Source organism: Phyllobates terribilis, unplaced genomic scaffold (genome assembly GCF_046119375.1).
Source record: "Phyllobates terribilis strain yellow unplaced genomic scaffold, ASM4611937v1 Scaffold_2__4_contigs__length_985480577, whole genome shotgun sequence".
Taxonomy (NCBI): Eukaryota; Metazoa; Chordata; class Amphibia; order Anura; family Dendrobatidae; genus Phyllobates; species Phyllobates terribilis.
Genome location: NW_027362762.1, coordinates 709,405,830 through 709,425,585, shown reverse-complemented (window position 1 = coordinate 709,425,585; position 19,756 = coordinate 709,405,830). Strand labels below are relative to the sequence as shown.

Here is a 19,756-nt window from a genome sequence, read left to right as displayed (position 1 = left end):
CACACGTGGAAAATTTGGTCGCAAATCCACAATGAATCTGCAGACATTATCCACACGTGATGCTTGCAAATTTGGCTGTGGATTTCTATCTACTTCATTACTAAGCATTGAACTGGACAAAATCCGTAATGAAAATCCACATAATGCTTTCATTTTCATGCGGATTTTTTCGCAAAGTGGGAAATGTATTTTGAAAAACCCCACTTATTGTACAGTAAATTGCTGAATCCATATCGCAAATCTGCAACGTGTACATGAATGTCTGAAACTAGTGGCTTTTCCATAAATGACATTTATCACCTGCTAACCCTGCTGGAACACCAGATCTCTAGGACAGGGGTGGGGTGGGACAGGTCTTAGGTCTCCTCTTTAGATCCTCCTCACTGCATGACCATGTTTGATTGTACTCTGCCATCCCACCTCCCCCTAGTAATCAGTGACCCTCCAAGCAATCAAACATTTCACCACAAATCCTGTAGGCAGGCAATCAATTTCATTTGTGGAAAATCCCTTAGTGACAGACGGAGTAATTGTAGGTTATACATCTCGTCTCATCATTCGATAAGGGCCTGCATCTTTGCCAGCAGATGACTGCTATGGTATTCAGCCATCATCTGCCTCTAACAGATGCAAATGAAGGGAAGAACCCCATATTGCTGTATACCGCACAACAAATAAAAGGATGAGAGGCTCAAAGTCCTAAGAAAATTGCAACAGTAAAAAATTAAAAAAGTTTTTAAAACTAAAAAAAAATTGTAGACTTGTGGTGTAGCAATGTCTGTAAAAGTCCAATTGAAATATAAAATTAACCCGATCTGCAAACACAATAATAAAGGAAAAAAAGAACGCAATAGGAAGCGATCAAAACATAATATCTACTCCAAAATTGAATCCATTTAAAAAAAAAAGAAAAAAGAAAAAAAAAGAAGTCAGCTCATGGTGCAAAAAAAAACAAAAAAACATACAAAAACAAGCCATAACAATATGTTATGAGTGTCGAAAAATGGCGACAAGAGAAATTTATTACTAATTTTTTAGGTCGTTCGCACCTTATAGTTAAACACTATGAAAACAAGAAACAAAAAAACTAATTGCGAAATTGTGCTACACCCCTCCCCCCACCAATTTCCTCACACTTGGGAATTTCTCTTCTCGATTTCCAGTATATTACACACAGTTATTCAAAAGTACAAGTGATCCCACAAAAATCAAGCCCTCAACTCGGCTGTAAATATATTTCCGGTTTTCAATTGAATTCTGTACACAGGGGCTGGTTTTCAAAGTCATCTATGTATATATCCCTTCTGTCACCTATACCCAACCCGGCGACTGAGATTACATCACCTGCCCTCCGATGAGGTGACTTGGCCAGCCAGCCCCAGTCTATATAGTTAAACTTAGAATGAAGCAGGACAAACTCAGCATCCAGTAACTGCATTGCATAGACAGTGCAATAACGCACTTGTATTTAGCCTATTATTGCATTGTTGTTATATAAAAGTATGCGGCTGCTGTCTCCAAATTGGTTACTGGTGCACAACACCCTTGTTGCTACTCATACATGGTAAATAGCCATCTTCATATATACTAGGTCACTTAAGTATTGCACCTTTAAATGCACAGGCACTTTCTACAGTGGTCATTACATTGGTTGTTGTCCATACCTGATGAGAGTGTGATAACCCTCTATGCACATGCATCTTAATATACTTTAGGACTTATTTTATTGACTACTGCTGGAGTTGTGGCTAAACTTCTTAACATCTTTGAGGACGTATGAAAAAGATTGCAGACTATTAGAAAAATTTGGCTGCATTTTACCAATTAAGATATTACATTGTAACATGAGCACCTATATCTTGCCACTAAATATTCCTATCACAGAAAGTAATGCAGAAAAAGCTGTTTTGTGAGCAGGAGCTAAATGGCATTTAGTCATAGTATGGATGAAGATCTATACAACCTCTAAAACGCAAAAGGATTTAGCCACAATATAATAATATATGGGGGGGGGGGGGGGGGAGAATAAACACCACAAGCAAAATTAAGTTGTTTTCTAACCTGTGCATGGAAATTTGCAATTGTTGTGGTCTCAATATCCTTCTTGCCTATGATTTCCATTTTTACTGGGGTGTTTGGGAAATTGAATGCAAAGTAGTCCAGAAAATCTGGCAAGAAAGCAGCTGCACCATGTACTATGGCCAGGGCATAGTAAGCAGCGCTCTTATCACTTTCAGAAAATGTTCGCTCCAGGAACTCCTCTGCAAATTTCTCCATCTCCACAGGAGACAAGAAGGAAAGTTCATCCATGTAGGCATGTAGAACTGGGGCACCGCCATTTGACTGAATTTCCTCGTGCATCAACCTGCTGAACCGAGATCCTGAATTTAACGTACTGGTACGAATGCAGTGCTCGTGGTGAGATGCAAAAGGCATCTGGACCTCCTGGGGGACTCTGTATTCTTCGGTACCCAAGTCAGAGCGACACAACTGCTCATCCTTTAAATATCTAGAAGACTCTTTGTTTACTTCTACGTCAGATTGATCCACGGCTTCTTGGACTTCTTGGCTGATGCGTGTAAGACCAGCACAAAGAGTCTGTACCTCTTTGTTGTACATTTTCAACCTCCTGCCCCTTAAGTCATCCCTATGTTTCTTCTTCTTCTTTTTCTTGAGTTTAAGAAGGAGAGCATCATCCTCGTTCTCGGCCTTTATCTGTCTCTGAAATTTGCCATTTTCATCTGTAATTTCTGTGAAACAAGAAGTTGGTTATTCGCAACTTTGTTAAAAGTATTTTACACAAGTGTACGTGACAAAACATATGAATGGTAGAAGACTAATACATGTAATAAAAATAAAGATAAACTGTATTAGTAATTATTACCGATTCACGAGAACAGAAACTTGGCTTCATTTGTTACACTACAATCTACATAAAGCAAGGACTTAACACCCCCACCAATACTTCCAGGAACAAGTCTCAGAGAACAACTCCCCATCGAACAGACTTTCATGGCAAGTCTAGTCAATAATACAAGTCTTCAGTAGAAAAAAACCCTTCTGATTCCCAATAAAATGAATGACAGTCCAATGTTTTCTTCAAGGGAATCTGTCAGCAGGATTTCACACCCCAAACCATTTATATAGACATATACCACTTTCAAAGACAAGTCCAGCAATACCTTTACATGACCAGTCTGTTCCTCCAGAAATGAAACTGTGAAATCAGAATTTGCACCGATATGCACATGAGGCAGTATATCTGAAGTCTGTCACTCCAGCTCTATTCCTCAGAGTTTATTTTAAATGAAAATAGGAGTTACAAGTATGAGACATGTAATAACTGACAGTCTGCTCTCCATGTCTCACACTGGTAACGCCCCCTTTTATTTAAAATAAGCTTTGAAGGCAGATTTTAAAGGGAAATCTGTGCCCAGCCCATAGATCTTAACAGCTCATTTACTTATTAATACTATATAGACAGCTTACGAGGGTTGATCCTACTGATAGATTCCCTTTAAAGAGTGAGTTGTACTTATTCATGTGACTAATGTTATACTGCTTCTGTGAATTCCCCCCCCCCCCCTGCTATTTATTTTTCATTCATTGCATGCCACATAAGGTTAGGATAAAAACCTTTGAGGTGGTCTGACGGGCATTTCAACAACAGTTATTAATTTATTTATAATATGATTTTCCTTGTAACTGGGGCTGGTATATTCAGCCACCTAGCTGCATAGCAGAAAAGAATAAACGGTCTCTGCCTTCTCCCTGTGACGTCTGGCTGTATCCAACAGCTGGCTCCCCGATGTTGTGAATCTCTTCCAACATACAGTGACGTTTTAGAAGTGTACTGCACAATAGAACATGGATCACCTGGACGTTTCCCATTAATGGGCGGCCCAGAAGTGGTTTAAGTAAATTGCAAAGTTGCATGTTTTAACAAGCACTTTGCAATTTTACCCATTAAGATGGATGAATCAGCCCTGTTAAAAAGGACATAAACCACATTCATCACCTACCTACAGGATAGAGAATATATTTATGATCAATAGTGGCTCCTGTGGTCAAACCTTCAGTGATGACAAGAACAAAAGTCTGAAATGCCCTTTGCGATTAGAGCAGCAGTGAGCATGAAGACTATTTGTAATATTCACTATAGGGTTAAAAGGGGTTTTAAAAGAGCAAGAATTCGCTGGGGGAAGTGCGACTACCATCGCTAGTAGGAGTGTGCTTCCCCAGCGCATTCTTGCTCCTATACTCTAAGCTCCATGGCCATACAGGTGTATTTGTTTGATGAATGTCTATAACAACCGAAACGTCACACTCTTATTAGACAAGAGAATTAAACTGGTCCCCCCCCCTCCCTCACCATACCTACCTCCGCGTGCCGGATCCTTTTATTAAAATAAAGATAATGTGGTCAACCCCATTAAATCTTTCAGCAGCCAGCAATAGACAGTAATACAGAGGCTACAGAAGGCAAACGGTGCAACATTTTTGAAACCCAATTGCAAAAATTAAGTTAAAGAGAAAAAAAATGTCCACAAAGGTTGACAATCATTTAAGATTAAAGAAAATAAAATGCTGCTGTCCAATTTAACGCCACCCCGCCATCCCCAAAACTTTCCGGTGCGGTTTAAAAGACATGTATCCCCCAGCTTCCATTAACGGCCAACAAACCACAACAATCAAAAGCAATCAGTATTTCCACAGTACTAGACGCCACTAGTTAAACAGCAAGTCGCATTCGTTATAAACCAGATATTATACAAAAAAAAAAGTCTAAAATGACATATTACCAGTAGGCTTGTGAAAAAAGCTCCATGTAATTAGACAGGATGTGTCTAATATATGCATGCACAATTACGACAACGTGCTGGTCTTACACATCTACATGTTGCCATGGTTCTGACCTACATATATTATTCCACCCATTTCTACATTGCATGTTTCCTAAGCTTATCAGAGGGTCCACAAATAAACTGCTCAGGAATATAGGAGTTAGAAGAAAAGCTGAATACCAACTATATCCCTGCGAAAGCACCTAAGAGTGCAAACAACGGGCTGTGTCAGAACAGGGAGTCGTCAATCCTACAAACAAATGAAAGGACTGGACAGGTGCAGGAAATCTTAAAGGATATGGACACAGTCAGGGGCATTTTTATTACATTTATGCATTTTTTGGCTACAAAATCATTTAAAAAAATATATAAAAATATTGCAGACTTAACAGTTTGGCTTCTATAGCACCCAAGTATCATACTACATATCAGACCGATACAGAGAGGCTTAAAAGAAGAGATAAGAGTTACAAGCCTGGTTGTCAGAATGAGCTTCCTGATGGATTCAAATGGTCAATGCTGCAGTTTTATGTACAGTGATATACAGAGGATGTAGAATCTAAACTGAGGTATTTTTTTATTTTTAAACCTCATGGGTCTGACATGTACAGTGGCTTGCGAAAGTATTAAACACCCCCCCCCCCCCTTGCATTTCTCATGTTTTGCTACCTCATAACCTGGAATTTCACTTTTAGGACATAGGACAAAAGCACTGAAAACTTCAGCGTGCATAACTATTCACCACCCTAAAGTCAGTACTTAGTAGAGCCGCCTTTTGCGACAATTACAGCTGCAAGTCGCTTTGGCTAAGTCTCTACGAGCTTTCTACATCTTGCCACTGGGATTTTTTCCATTCCTCAAGGCAAAACTGCTCCAGCTCCTTCAAGTTAGGATGATTTCCACTGGTGAACAGCAATCTTCAAGTCTGACCACAGATTCTCAATTGGATTAAGGTCTGGGCTTTAACTAGACCACTCCATTTAAAATTTCCCCCTAAACCACTCTAGTGTTGCTTTAACAGTATGCTTTGGGTCATGGTCTTGCTGGAAGGTGAACGCACGTCCCAGTCTCAAATCACTGAGAGACTGAAACAGGTTTAGTTCAAGAATATCCCTTTATTTCACATTATTTATCTTCCCCTCGACTCAGACCATTTTCCCTGTCCCTGCTGTCGAAAAACATCCCCACATGATGCTGTCACCACCATGTTTCACTGTGGGGATGGTGTTCTTGGGGTGAGGAGCTGTGATGGTTGGGCGCCAGACATGGTGCTTACCTTGGTGGCCAAAGAGTTCAATTTTGGTCTGATTTGACCCCAGCACCTTCCTTCATACATGTGGCGAGCCTCCCACATGTCTTTTGGCAAACTCAAAACGAGCCTACAATTTTTGTGTGCAATTAAAGGGTTTTTTTCTACTCACTCTTCCATAAAGGCCACCTCCATCTAGTGTACGGCAATTTGTGGTCGTATGGACAGATACTCCAGTCTCTGCTTGGGAACTCTGCAGTTTTTTTCTTTTAACCTAACCCTAACTTGTACTTCAACAACTCTGTCCCCGACTTGTTTGGATATCTCCTTGATCTTCATGGTGTTTGGTTAGTGGTGCCTCCTGCTTAATGGTGTTGCAGCCTCTGTGGCCTTTCAGAAAAGGTGCATACAGTGAGGAAAATAAGTATTTGATACACTGCTGATTTTGCAAGTTTTCCCTACAAAGAATGGAGAGGTCTGTAACGTTTATCGTAGGTACACAAAAAAAAAAAAATTTCTAGAAAAAATCACATTGAATGATTTTTACATGTTTCATGCAATAAACTGCAAATTAAGTATTTGATACAATAGAAACACAGAGCTTAATATTTGGTACAGAAACCTTTGTTTGCAATTATAGAGGTCAGACGTTTACTATAGTGCTTGACCAATTTTGCCCACACTGCAGCAGGGATTTTGGCCCACTCCGCCATACAGATCTTCTCCAGATCTTCAGGTTTCAGAGGCTGTCGCTGGGCAACATTGAGTTTCAGCTCACTCCAAAGATTTTTTTGGGGTTTAGGTCAGTAGACTGGCTAGGCCACTCCAGGAGCTTAACATGCTTCTTACGGGGCTAATCCTTAGCTGCCCTGGCTGTGTGTTTCGGGTCATTGTCATGCTGGAAGACCCAGCCATGACCCATCTTCAATGCTCTTACTGAGGGAAGGAGGTTGTTGGCCAAAATCTCACGATACATGACCCCATCCATCTCCCCTTCAATATGGTGTAGTCACCCAGTCCCCTTTGCAGAAAATAATCTTCAAATATGATGTTTCCCCCACCCTGCTTTATGCCTGGGACGATGTTCTTGAGGTTGTACTCCTTCTGCCAAACACGGCGAGTGGAGTTGAAACCAAACAGTTCTATTTTGGTCTTATCTGACCACATGACCTTCTCCCATGCCTCCTCTTGATCATCCAGATGGTCACTGGCGAACTTCAAACGGGCCTGGACATGTGCTTGCGTGAGTAGGGGGACCTTGCATGCCCTGCAGGATTTTAATCCATGACGGAGTAGTGTGTTACTAACAGTAATGTTTGAGACTGTGGTCCCAGCTGTCATCAGGGCATTGATCAGGTCCTCCCGTGTAGTTCTGGGCTAATTCCTGAGGTCTCTCAGAATCATCCTTACCCCAAGAGGCAAGATCTTGCATTAAGTCCCAGACTGAGGAAGATTGACAGTCATGTTATGTTTTTTCCATTTTTTAATAATTGCACTAACAGTTGCCTTCTCAACAAGTGGCTCGACTATTGTTCTGTCATTTTTTCTCAGGAGTGGGAGCCAAAACCAGGTGAGGAACAAATCAGAGAAAAGGTATAATAGAAACAAGTCACCAATTCTGCATTTATCACCCACTCCTGGTTTTGGCTCCCACTCCTGAGAAAAAATACTGACCGAATACTGACCAAATACTGATAATGGGGCCATGGCCTAATGCAGAGAGTTGTACCACACAAAAAAACATTAATAAATAACGTTTCCCTCATGTCTGCTCTACATCAGCACCATTTGTAAAATGTGCTTTTATTTAGTTAGCATTTTAGGGGGTTTTAAAAAAAAAAAAAAAAAAAAAAAAAAAAAAAAAATAAAAAAGTAGCAGTAATTTTTCATTTTTTAAGGAAATGTACAAAATATATATATATTGTTTAGGGACCTATTCAGTTTTGAAGTGATTTTGGGGACCTATGTAATGGAAAATCCCTAAGGGTGCGTTCCCACGTTTATGATTTGCTGCGGTTTTGACTCTGCGTATTTATGCAGCGGCCAGATGTTACAGCATAGTGGGTGGATAGAAATCCCATGTCCACTATGCGTCAATGTGCACCTGCGGATCAACCGCGGAAACTGACATACGGCGCGGCGCGTCTTTCAGATCTACAGCATGTCAATTTCTCTTGCGGGTGTGCATAAGGATTTTCCCCACAGACTTGCATCAATGAGGAAAATCTGCATGTGTTAAAAATAACTAAAAAAATGCATATCTGCCAATTTGCAGAATTAGTGGAGAAGTTCTGCAGCGTCGGGGCCGGAGTGGGTCCTGAACGTGGGAACGTACCCTAAAAAACAGCAACAGTTACCGTATCCAATATTGCTCTCAGGTAATTTATTAATCCTTCAGGTGCTTTTCAGGAATTAAGGCAAAGTAGCATGACAGGAATGAAAAAAAATAATTACCACCTAAATGTTGCTAATTTCTGAACAGGTCACTATATCTGGTAGACTCTAAGGACACTATTTGGCCATGAATTTCCATGGCAAACATCAGGACCACACAATCATAATTTCAGGGTGGAAATGGGGTTAAAGAAGGAGCCCTCACACTGTTAACCATTTAGATGCTATAGTCAGTATTGACAACAGCATCTAAGGGGTTAAACAACACTGATCATGGCTGATGCAATAAGTTGTCAGCTATAGTGTAGAGCTGATGGACTGTAACCTGTCAGAGGATGCTATTCTCTTATATCTCAGGTCAGTAAAAAGACTTCTTGGTGATCATTAAGGGTTTAACCCCTTAAGCCCCGGAGCATTTTCCGTTTTTGCATTTTCGTTTTTGCTCCCATTGTTCCCAGCGCCATAGCGTTTTTATTTTTTGGTCAATATGGCCATGTGAGGGCTTATTTTTTGCGGGACGAGTTGTACTTTTCAACGCCATTACTAGTTTTACCATATCCTGTACGGGAAAAAAAATCCAAGTGCAGTAAAATTGCAAAAAAAGTGCAATACCACAGTTGTTTTTTATTTGTTTTTTTTACCACGTTCACTGAATGCTAAAACTGACCTGCCCTTCTTATTCTACAGGTCATTACGAGTTCATAGACACCAAACATGTATACGTTCTTTTATATTTAAGTGGTGAAAAAAAAATTCCAAAATTTGGTAAAAAAAAAAAAAATAGCGCCATTTTCTAAGACCCGTAGCGTCTCCATTTTTCGTGATCTGGGGCTGGTTGATGGCTTATTTTTTGCGCACCGGGCTGACATTTTTATTGATAACATTTGGGGTAGATCCAATGTTTTGATCGCCCGTTATTGCATTTTATTGCAATTTTGCGGCGACCAAAAAACGTAATTCTGGCGTTTAGAATTTTTTTCTCGTTACGCCGTTTACCGATCGGATTAATTCTTTTTTTATATTGATAGATCGGGCGATTCTGAACGCGGCGATACCAAATATGTGTATGTGGGGTTTATTTTTTATTATTTTATTTTGAATGGGGCAAAAGGGGTGTGATTTAAACTTTTATATTTTTAAAAACTTTTTTTTTTTACTTTTTGCTTGCTTCTATAGTCTGTATGAGGAGACTAGAAGCAGCAACTATCCGATCGCCTCTGCTACATACAGGGGACGAGCAGGTCCCCTGCATGCAGCAGAAATGGTCCTGTGCTATGAGTGCCGACCACTAGGTGGCGCTCATAGCGACAAGATCATGACAACCACAGGCGTCTGCTGCAGACCCTGGGTTGTCATGCCCACCCATCGGCGACCCGCGATCAAGTGACGGGGTCGCCGGTGGGCGGGGCTTATGACGCGCTACCCGGAAGCGCGCGTTAAATGCTGCTGTCAGAGATTGACAGAGGCATTTAACATGTTAACAGCCGCGGGTGGATCGCGATTCCACCCGCGGCTGTTGCGAGCACATGTCAGCTGTAAGAATCAGCTGACATGTGCTCCGTTCAGTGAGGGCTCAGCGCAGCAGCCCTCACTGAACGGGCAGTACGCAAATATGCGTACTAATACGTCCCCGGTAATTAAGGGGTTAAAAGACAGCACCAAGTTTTATAGGCATGGAATGAACAAGTTGGCGACACATTGCAACATCTTTTTCTATTCTTCAAGAACGACCTCTTCTAGAGCCTGGATGCAGGATGGAGAGTCATGCTCAACTTGTCTCTTCAGAATTCCCCATAGGTGTTCGTCTGGGTTCAGATTAGGAGATGTACTTGGCCACTGAAATCACTTTCACCCTGTTCTTCAGAAATGCAACAGTGGCCTTATATTATGTGTGTTTTGGGTTATGGTCATGTTGGGAAAGTGCACGCCTACCAAGGGCACGGAGTGATAGTAGCATCCTGTTTCAATATAGAGAAATACATCTGTTAATTCATGAAACCATCAGTGAAATGTAGCTCCTCAACACCAGCAGCACTCAAGCAGCCCCACATAAGGACACTGCCACCACCATGTTTCACTGTAGGCACCATGCATTTTTCTTTGTGCTCCTAACCTTCGCAGCGCCATAAAGTTTTGAAGCAGTCAGTTCCAAAAACATTTATCTTGGTCTTATCACTTCAGAGTATATAGAGTACCAGTAGGTCTTCATATTTTTCAGCATGGGCCATGGCAAACTGTAGGTGGGGTTTTAGGAGTTCCTTCTTTCGTTGACGACACCCATGCATGCTATTCATCTGCATTATACAGTGTATTGTGTCAAGGGATTCACTCACTCCGGTTTGGCCTTCTACTTCTTTAGCTATCTGCAATGAACTTGCATATTTATTTTCTTCAACCTTTCTCATCAGAAGGTGCTCCTGTTTAGGTGTTTAAAGGACTCTGCCAGCACAGATTGACTATTCAAACCAAGTACAGGTGCTCGGGTCTTCATGGTGCGGCCAGCCATTTAGATACACCTTCCCATCTGCTTGTTTTCAATCTATCTCCGCCATTCTCTGGCCCCATGAAGCCAGGGCTGTCAAAGAAAGGGGGAGGGGGGGGATAAGCAAGGGTGAAGGTGTATTTAAATGAGTGCCCCCACCATGAAGCACAGAGCGGCGGAACTTGATCAGCACAGGACGACTGTCCCTTTAACTTCCGTGGACGGCCTGGACGTCTTTTTGAGAAGATTGCAGTTTCATCTTTGTTAAAATTTTTGTCGCACTGTTGCTACAGTATTCTGGCAGATAAGTAAAGAGATATATCTATATAGTCTTGTGATGACATTTCTCTTCCATGTGGTGCCATTGCTGACAGCATCTATTGGGAAGGGTTGTCTGTTATGTAACACCTTTTTAGTGTCAACTTTGTTGGACACCTGCTTAGTGAACAATTGGACTTTCCTTTGATTGAATTCTTGTTAATTAGAATTTTGTTGTCTAAACTTTGGCTTTGTTTTCGTTGTACTCATTTTTTGCCAACATGGCCTTGAATGCATTTGTTAGAAAAATTATTTTATTTTTGATGTGCAAAATAATAAATGTTTTCAGTCAATGGGAGTATCTGAGTATGGAATCCCATATAAAATGTTGATTCTGAAAGGAAATTAAGGGCACTGTCAGACAGTCGTATTAATCATGTAAGGATAGCATTGCAATCCTCGGACTGGTCATGGGCTCTCTTGACCTGAGTATGACAGCATTTATTTCTATGCAGCTGTCACACTCCGATCAAGAGAGCCAACGGCCAGTCCAAGGATTGCAATGTTATCCTCACACAAGTAATAAGGCCATCTGACTGCGCCCTAAAAGGTATCTGACAAATCTGTTGGGATGTACTCATTTATGCTCATACTTATTATCACTGAGTCTGTAAGAATCCAGTCTATGAAAATAAAAATGAAAACATACAGTAAGCACCCTTTAAAAAAAAAAAAAAAAAAAACCCCTCACAAACGTCTTTACACCGCTTCCCTGAATGAAAAATAAAAAAGTTACAGGTCCCAAAAAAAAAAAAAAAAATGGTAAACCATTTTATTTATTTATTTTTTTAATTAAAAAAACTATACAAGGTTGGCATAGCCATAATTGTACTGAGCTAGAGACTCCTGTTGCTGGAACATGTGTACCGCACAATGGAGTGCTATAAAAACAAACCCCAAAAATTAATGCTGGATCTGCATTTCTCTTTTCCCCAATACACCTCACTTGGGTTTGTTTTCGGCTTTTTTTTTCCAGCATATATTATATGGTAAAAACCAACGGGGGTCTTTCAAAACATCAAGTACTGCAAAAAAACAAGCTCTCATATGGCTATATTGGGGAAAAAAAAAAATCATGCAGCTCTTGGAAGAAGGGAAGTAAAATACTGAAGTGCAAAAATGAAAACTGACTCTGGAGTGAAGGGTTTAAGACACCTCCAGGAACCATACGAGATGGAGCTAAAACCTATAATGCGTATTAATATTTTATGGTAGAGCAGACATTGTCTCTGCGGTTCCTGGTGGTAACTAGGACGGGGATACTTTACATGACCTATTTATAACAGAGGGGAAATTCCAGCGTGTCTCCCCTTATGATGAAGGAGTCGGTCAGACAATGTACAATATCTGTGCTGGGAAACGTGTGAACGAGGCCACTACAACTACATGTCACAGATGGAGGATGGCTACTAGACAGATTGGAAGGTCATTTTTCACCTGGGCATTTCCTAATTCCTATAGATGACAGAAAACGTCTGGTTACCACCCAGCGGCCGTACGTCTCCACTGGTTATTACACACAGGCCTCTGCCTCGCCCACAGCTACAGGAACCAGATTCATGAGATACATTCCACAGAGAACAACAGAGCTCAGGCGAGTGCCTCACATGCCAGGAAACGTCCTGTCAGGCTCCGAGAGCCTCCTCAGCCATGGTTACATCCTACCACAGCTGCGCCGAGCTGTAATGGACGCTACCAGAAAACAAAAGGGACATTCCCTCACAGTTAGGAAGGTTATTAATTCAGGGCGTCATTCACAGGTTACTTTCACTTTTGAAGAATAAAGTAACAAGCTTTATATCCCAACGTATAAGGTCACATGTTTATAGACGGATACCCATATAGATTATAAGGAGCTGAGAAACGCACGTAGGTCGAACGTCTTTGAGACCATAGAAGACCTTTGTGTCCCAGACTTCATTTTAGTTATATCCACAAGATGCCAAAATACAGGTATTCTCCCTGAGGGAAAACATCTCCAGGAGGCCTCATTCAGACATTTATTTTATTTCCTTCTTGTACACTTCTATTAATCTGTGTGCTGAATTTTTGATTTTCAGCCATTTTTTTGGCGAGTGTCCAATTTTTAACATCAGTTTTACTTGTATACAAAAAAAAATAAAAATTCTGAGCCTTTCATACCCGTTAGACAGTGAGAAGAGAAAAGCGGACGGCACTCGCTTAGCAGTTTCCACGCTCTCCTCCAAGGAGCCATTCACTTGAATGCGCTAGATTGATCTGCAAATCTTGACAAAAATGGACAATTGGTCGGTGAGAAAGAAAAACGGACCGGTGATCAAGCCCTTAGGCCAAAATGGGTACATGTGGATGAACACATACATGTAAATGAGGCCTAAGGGCGGCGATCAGACGAGCGTATTATATGAATGTGTGCTGCCCATGTGCGCCATGACTAGCATACGCACCCATTCTAGCCAATGTCCCACTGCAAATGGCCAATTTTCTACACAGACCCACATGAAAAAAAAAAAAAAAAAGAAAAAAAAAAGAAGGACAGAGGTTGTCATATCTGCAGGTTGTGTACTTGATTGGCTCAAGTTTTAGTATAATCATCAGAACAGGGCATTAAAAGGTGATTTCACAAAGTGTTTATTAGAAGAATCCTTCATTTTTCCATAGACCTCTGTTTGTGCCACCATACAAATATAGACTTAAATGTCTATAGTCAAATATTAAATGGTGTTCACACAATGGCTTGGATTCATCAGTTTGCACCAGAATGCTGGCATAAAACAGTGTGGAACAATGCAAAATGTTTGCGCAACTCACGGCTGTGCTAGAAGAGTAACTTGCCGTATTTAGGCCAGTCCCAGTCAACGTTTCGGAAAGTGAGAAGAGTTCAGCAGTAAGGGGAGCACATTTGTGACACTGGTGAAACATGCGACCAATTCATTAAGAGGCACTCTACACACCTCTTAAAGAATAACTACTACGTCTTAGTAGAGCAGACCCTTCATCAAGACTGGTGTGCACAATGCCACTAATCAGGTGGCATGTGTTGTAAAGTTGGTCAAAACACAATGTGCACCAGTTCTCCAATAGGATTCTCTACAGAATTGAAAAAAAAAATCATGGCCTTTCTTACAAGCCAAAAACAAAACATTTGCTAAAAATGTATAATTTTTAGATTGTAACTATATAGCAGTGGCTCATGCTGAATGATAAATTTGTTGCATCTCCAGTCTGTCTAATTTTACACCAACCATTAGTTGGCTTACTTATTTTTTTTTGCGCCAAAGTTTTGGCACATATTAGGCCACATTTATCTGGCAAAGCACATAAAGGCCCAGATTAATTATCAATGCAATTATGCCAGAATTCTGGTGCAAATAACTTAGAAAGTTGCAACATTTTTGCCCAGCTTCAGAATGCTCTAGCTGTTGTCATGCCACTTTGCCCAACTGCGCCAAAATGGGGGAGACAGGGGAGCAGCAGAGGCATTTACTCCATGACTAGACTAAAATTTGTAGCGAGGCACACGCCACTTGTCAGCACTATATCATTAACAGGCGTGCGTGAAGTACGCTGATCTTGATGAATTGAGGTCAAAGTGTCTACAACAAAGGTGCTGCAAGGAGTGAACATTTTTTGGAAGTAAAATGCACCAGGATAGTGGCATATTTAGCTTCGTAAATTATCTGAGTTTATCATCTTTGAAGGACAGACATCTTTACAAACGCAGCCCCAAGTTGTGATCACTGATCTAGTTACACCTCTAACAATAAAGTGATCTAGCTGATCACCAGGAGAGCTGCTAGCATCTACTATGGGCAGCACGGTGGCTCAGTGGTTAGCATTGTTGCTTTGCAGAACTGGGGTCCTGGGTTCAAATCCCACCACGGACATCTGCAAGGAGATTGTATGTTCTTCCCGTGTTTGCGTGGGTTTCCTCCGGGTTCTCTGGTTTCCTCCCACACTCCAAAGACATACTGATCGGGAATGTAGATTGTGAGCCCCAATGAGGACAGCGCTGATGTCTGTAAATTGTCTGAATTGTAAAGCGCTGTGGAATATGTTGGCGCTATATAAAGAAATATTATTAATAATATTATACTACACAGACATGCTTATGTGTACGGCAATGATCCAACATGCAAAATCTTATCTACATACTGCTGTAAAGATCTACAGTATAAGTGACCTGCAGTGAAAAATTGTAATGAGTAGCATGTTAATTGATGCCACGGATTTTCTCTGCAATGCAAGAGGGCAAAATCTGCTGCACTTCCAATCACACAATTTTTGATAAAAACCTCAACCATTCAATTCTGTGAAAACAAACACATATTTGGTTGCAAGAGTCAAACAGAGGGGCTCATGCATGTATATCTGGAACTGAAATCACCAAGTTGGAAAAAAGACTGAATGGACTACAAAGAGGTAGCTATGACCGGAACACTTCTACTCTTCACAAAATATGGACACAAGACAAAAGAACCTTTCCCCACTTCTGCCCTTAGCCATTGAGAGAATCACTACCACTGTATGCAAGAACGTATAGAAACTGCTGCCTAATGTACAAATGACACATTAAAGGAAAGAGTTAAAATGATTTTATTCCTCAGCAGAATAGGCATCAGGATAAAAATCAGATAGAAACACTTAAAAAGGGAACTGGACAGCATGTATCAGGAACGGACTGTATGATCTCAGCCAGGTATGTTTGACTCTGAAACATTGCGGCATTTCAAGGAAAAACAGACTTTAAAAGCTGCTAGGGACTGAGCCACAAGGGAGACTAGTCCTACACATGGGTCCCTGGCAGCTTCTCCCCGCCTGCAGCAAATGACTGACAGGTCTCTCCCAGTCAGTGTGTATAGGGAGAGATCTCTCAGTCATTGGCAGCAGACGTGGAGTAGCCACTGCGGCCCCCATCTATACGTCTAGTCTCCAAAGCGGCCCAGTCCATGGCAGCTTTAAAAGTCTGTTTTTATCTGAAATGCCGCATTGTCCAACATATATTGATGAAATCATATAGACAGTGCCTGAAACATGCTGCCCGCGGACAGGGCAGAAGATGCATGCTCCTGGGACAGATAGGATGGAGCTGATACTGACTGTATGATTTCAGCCAGAGATGTTTTACTCTAAAACACTGCAGCCTTTAGGGGAAAACACATTTAAAGGGGTTTCCCATTTCAGAAAACCAGTCTCCAGGCACAGCTTTATTAAAAAACAGACTATTCTTTACTCACCCTCGCTGGGTTTAGTGCAGAGTCTCTGCTGCTGCTCTCAGTGTATGCCATTTGCAGCGGTGACAGCTCGTTGAGGGGCCAGTTCTTGAACTTGTTACCCAAACATGGTCCTTGGCGGACTGTTCAATGTATGGTTTTCTCTCAAGAGCCGGAGTGTTTCTGAGTAAAACATCCCTGGCTGGTAGAGCCGCTGTCTGATATATGCTGCCTTTGCTTCGGGCAGCATGAAGCAGTTGTCAGGTTCACTGACCACACAATTATGGAACATTTAGAGCTCTACATTGAACCATTCCTCATGTACATATTTATAAACAGACAACCGGGTGTTACCATTCCTCAAGCCAAAGGGATATGTCCCTACACGGACAGTGAGCGCTGACTGGACATGGTCATACTGTATAGAGTCACACCGCCAACTAGTAACACTCAGTGGTCAACGTATTTATATCCAGGAATGCCACAATTCAGAGTTATAAGGAAAGATGGCCCCGAATTGTAATTTCATAAAGAATACAGTGGTGTCAGGGGAGCTGGCTGGTCTCCTCTAACAGGCCTATTAATCCTTTAACGATATCAACAAATAGGGTTTTTATTGGGGACATCACTGAGCACCACATGAGGTTTATACACACGTCCGACATCCATAGTCGAAGAATGGACAGCGACATCTGGACATACCAACTGCGGGTCTCCTGACCCAAACTACAAAATACATGAGGCTGTAGAGTTTGGGTCAGGAGACCTCAGATGGTCCAGACATCACTGTTACTTCTGAGACCCTGAACGTCAGCCATGTAAATCTGACCTGAAGGACAAAATACTACAAAACATTTGTCTTTTAGATAGAGCAATCAGGCTTGGAGACACACAACAAGCAATTCATCTGACGAAGCAAGGAGGCACAATGCACATCATCCTGCCACTTTAGCAAGATCATATATGAAGCAGAAGTCACACCGGTGTCAATTCAGTTGCCGTTACATCATTTTATTTTCATCATCACAAAATAATGAAGATAAGAGTGCAACATCCATCACACACCAAATGCAACCAATGGATGCCACTGACATAACGGGGTCCGTCAAGTTCCACTGTTTGACGGGGACGAGCAGCATTACGTGCTGCATTATTCTTCCTGTCAGATATGTCATCTGTGTGTCAGCAACAGCCCATGAGGAAGTGACCCGGAGACCAGGAAAGCTTTGTTCACACTGGAGTAACGATAACATGGTCGGCTGGGATCAGGTCTTTTAATACTACATCACATATTATTTTGACTGTCAAAAAGTCCCCTGACGTACCTCATACCTGCAGAAATGCCCACCCTGCCACACAACGGCAATAACAATACAGGAAAAAAAACAATTTCAGTCACCGAAACTGGAAAAAAAACAGTTTGCTGCATTCACCTACATATTTCTCAACATATATGCCCATCTTAATCCAAAAAGGATGGCACAGATCCTAAGGTGAAGCAGGCAGAAGCCTCTGCTGTCACTACACATCCACATATTAACCATGTAGAGCCTGCCCTCATCATGTGCTTCATCGCTCCTCCAGGCACCTACCCTGCCCTTCCCAGGTGCCCCATCACTTCCGGCCAGCACATGCCCTCCCCGAGTCCCTCATCACTTCCGGCCAGCACATGCCCACCCCAGGTGCCCCATCACTTCCAGCCAGCACATGCCCTCCCCGAGTCCCCCATCACTTCCCCCCCGGCACATGCCCGCCCTCCCCAGGTCTCCCATCACTCCCCCTTGGCACATGTCCGCCCACCCTGCCCTGGTCCCCCACCACACCCCCTTGGCACATGGCCATGCTCCCCGAGTGCCCCACCACACTCCCGTGGCACATGCCCTCCAGTCCCCGGGTGCCCCGTCACTGCTCCTGGCACATGCCCTCCAGTCCCCGGGTGCCCCGTCCCTCCTCCTGGCACATGCCCTCCAGTCCCCGGGTGCCCCGTCCCTCCTCCCTCCTCCTGGCACATGCCCTCCAGTCCCCGGGTGCCCCGTCCCTCCTCCTGGCACATGCCCTCCAGTCCCCGGGTGCCCCGTCCCTCCTCCTGGCACATGCCCTCCCCGGGTGCCCCGTCCCTCCTCCTGGCACATGCCCTCCCCGGGTGCCCCGTCCCTCCTCCTGGCACATGCCCTCCCCGGGTGCCCCGTCCCTCCTCCTGGCACATGCCCTCCCCGGGTGCCCCGTCCCTCCTCCTGGCACATGCCCTCCCCGGGTGCCCCGTCCCTCCTCCTGGCACATGCCCTCCCCGGGTGCCCCGTCCCTCCTCCTGGCACATGCCCTCCCCGGGTGCCCCGTCCCTCCTCCTGGCACATGCCCTCCCCGGGTGCCCCGTCACTCCTCCTGGCACATGTTCTGCAATCTCACCTTTCTTGACAGATCTCAGCGGGCTGTCTCCTTCCCCATTCTCTTTCTTGATCCTGTGCTTCTTCTTGCCCTTGTCCCTAGGCCTCTCCAGCTGTGACAGGGTGAACAGGGCCTGGGTGACGGGGGGCACAGGAGGGCCAGCGCTGGGCACGGGCGGCGGAGGGGGGCGCAGGAGCAGCTCCTCTTTGCCATGGTGGTGATGGTGGTGCTTGTGATGGTGATGATGGTGGTGGTGATGGTGACAGCTGTGATGGGTGTCATTGCCCAGCTTCCTCCTCTTCGCTTCCTTCTCGGTCAGCTCCTCTCCAGCGCCCCCTTCATCTTTCTTTTTCCGCTTCTTCTCCGAGGAGGGCGAGCTGTCCCTCCGCTTCTTCTTACGCCCTACCTTCGCTTTGTCTTTTTCTTCAGCAAACGTACCTAGCTGCGCGGCCATTTCCCCTAACGACGACTTTTAAATGGCCCAACGTCCTGCAGGGCGCATGAGCACGGTGCTATGCCTTGTGGGATATGTAGTTCTTTTCATTCGCCTATCAGATGGACGAGGAGGCTACAAGTGCGCATGCGTAGTGTTTCCGCGCTCACGGAAGTTGTAGTTCAGAGACCAGAGAGCTGTAGTTCGTTGGAGAGGTTCGTGCCTGAGCGCACGGAGTCCCTGACGTCACTGCTTTAACCCCTCTGTTGCCAGTTGTTTACATCCTTCCTCCGCCGCGAAGGCGGCAGTGTGTGACATGGCAGAGCGGTACCTGCTGTCAGTATGGACGCTCGTGGTATTCTAGAACAGGGATGGCGGGCTAGGTGCAATGTGAGTCACAGATAACATAGCGAGGCTTTAGGCGCCTCATTAGAGGAGCACATGCTGCAGCAACAGTAT

At 43.4% G+C, this 19,756-nt stretch overlaps 1 protein-coding gene across 1 annotated transcript in view; it reads right to left on the bottom strand.

Moving 5' to 3' along the window:
• RSBN1 (round spermatid basic protein 1) overlaps positions 1-19,399 on the bottom strand; it is a 34,859-nt gene extending 15,460 nt beyond the window's left edge. Inside the window, exons 1-2 of the mRNA XM_073667165.1 lie at positions 18,886-19,399; positions 2,062-2,750 (exon numbers count right to left, since the gene is read on the bottom strand). Coding sequence (XP_073523266.1) covers positions 2,062-2,750; positions 18,886-19,318 — 1,122 coding nt within the window. The 5' untranslated portion in view covers positions 19,319-19,399. The remainder of the gene's footprint in view (positions 1-2,061; positions 2,751-18,885) is intronic.
• Positions 19,400-19,756: the final 357 nt, after the last annotated feature.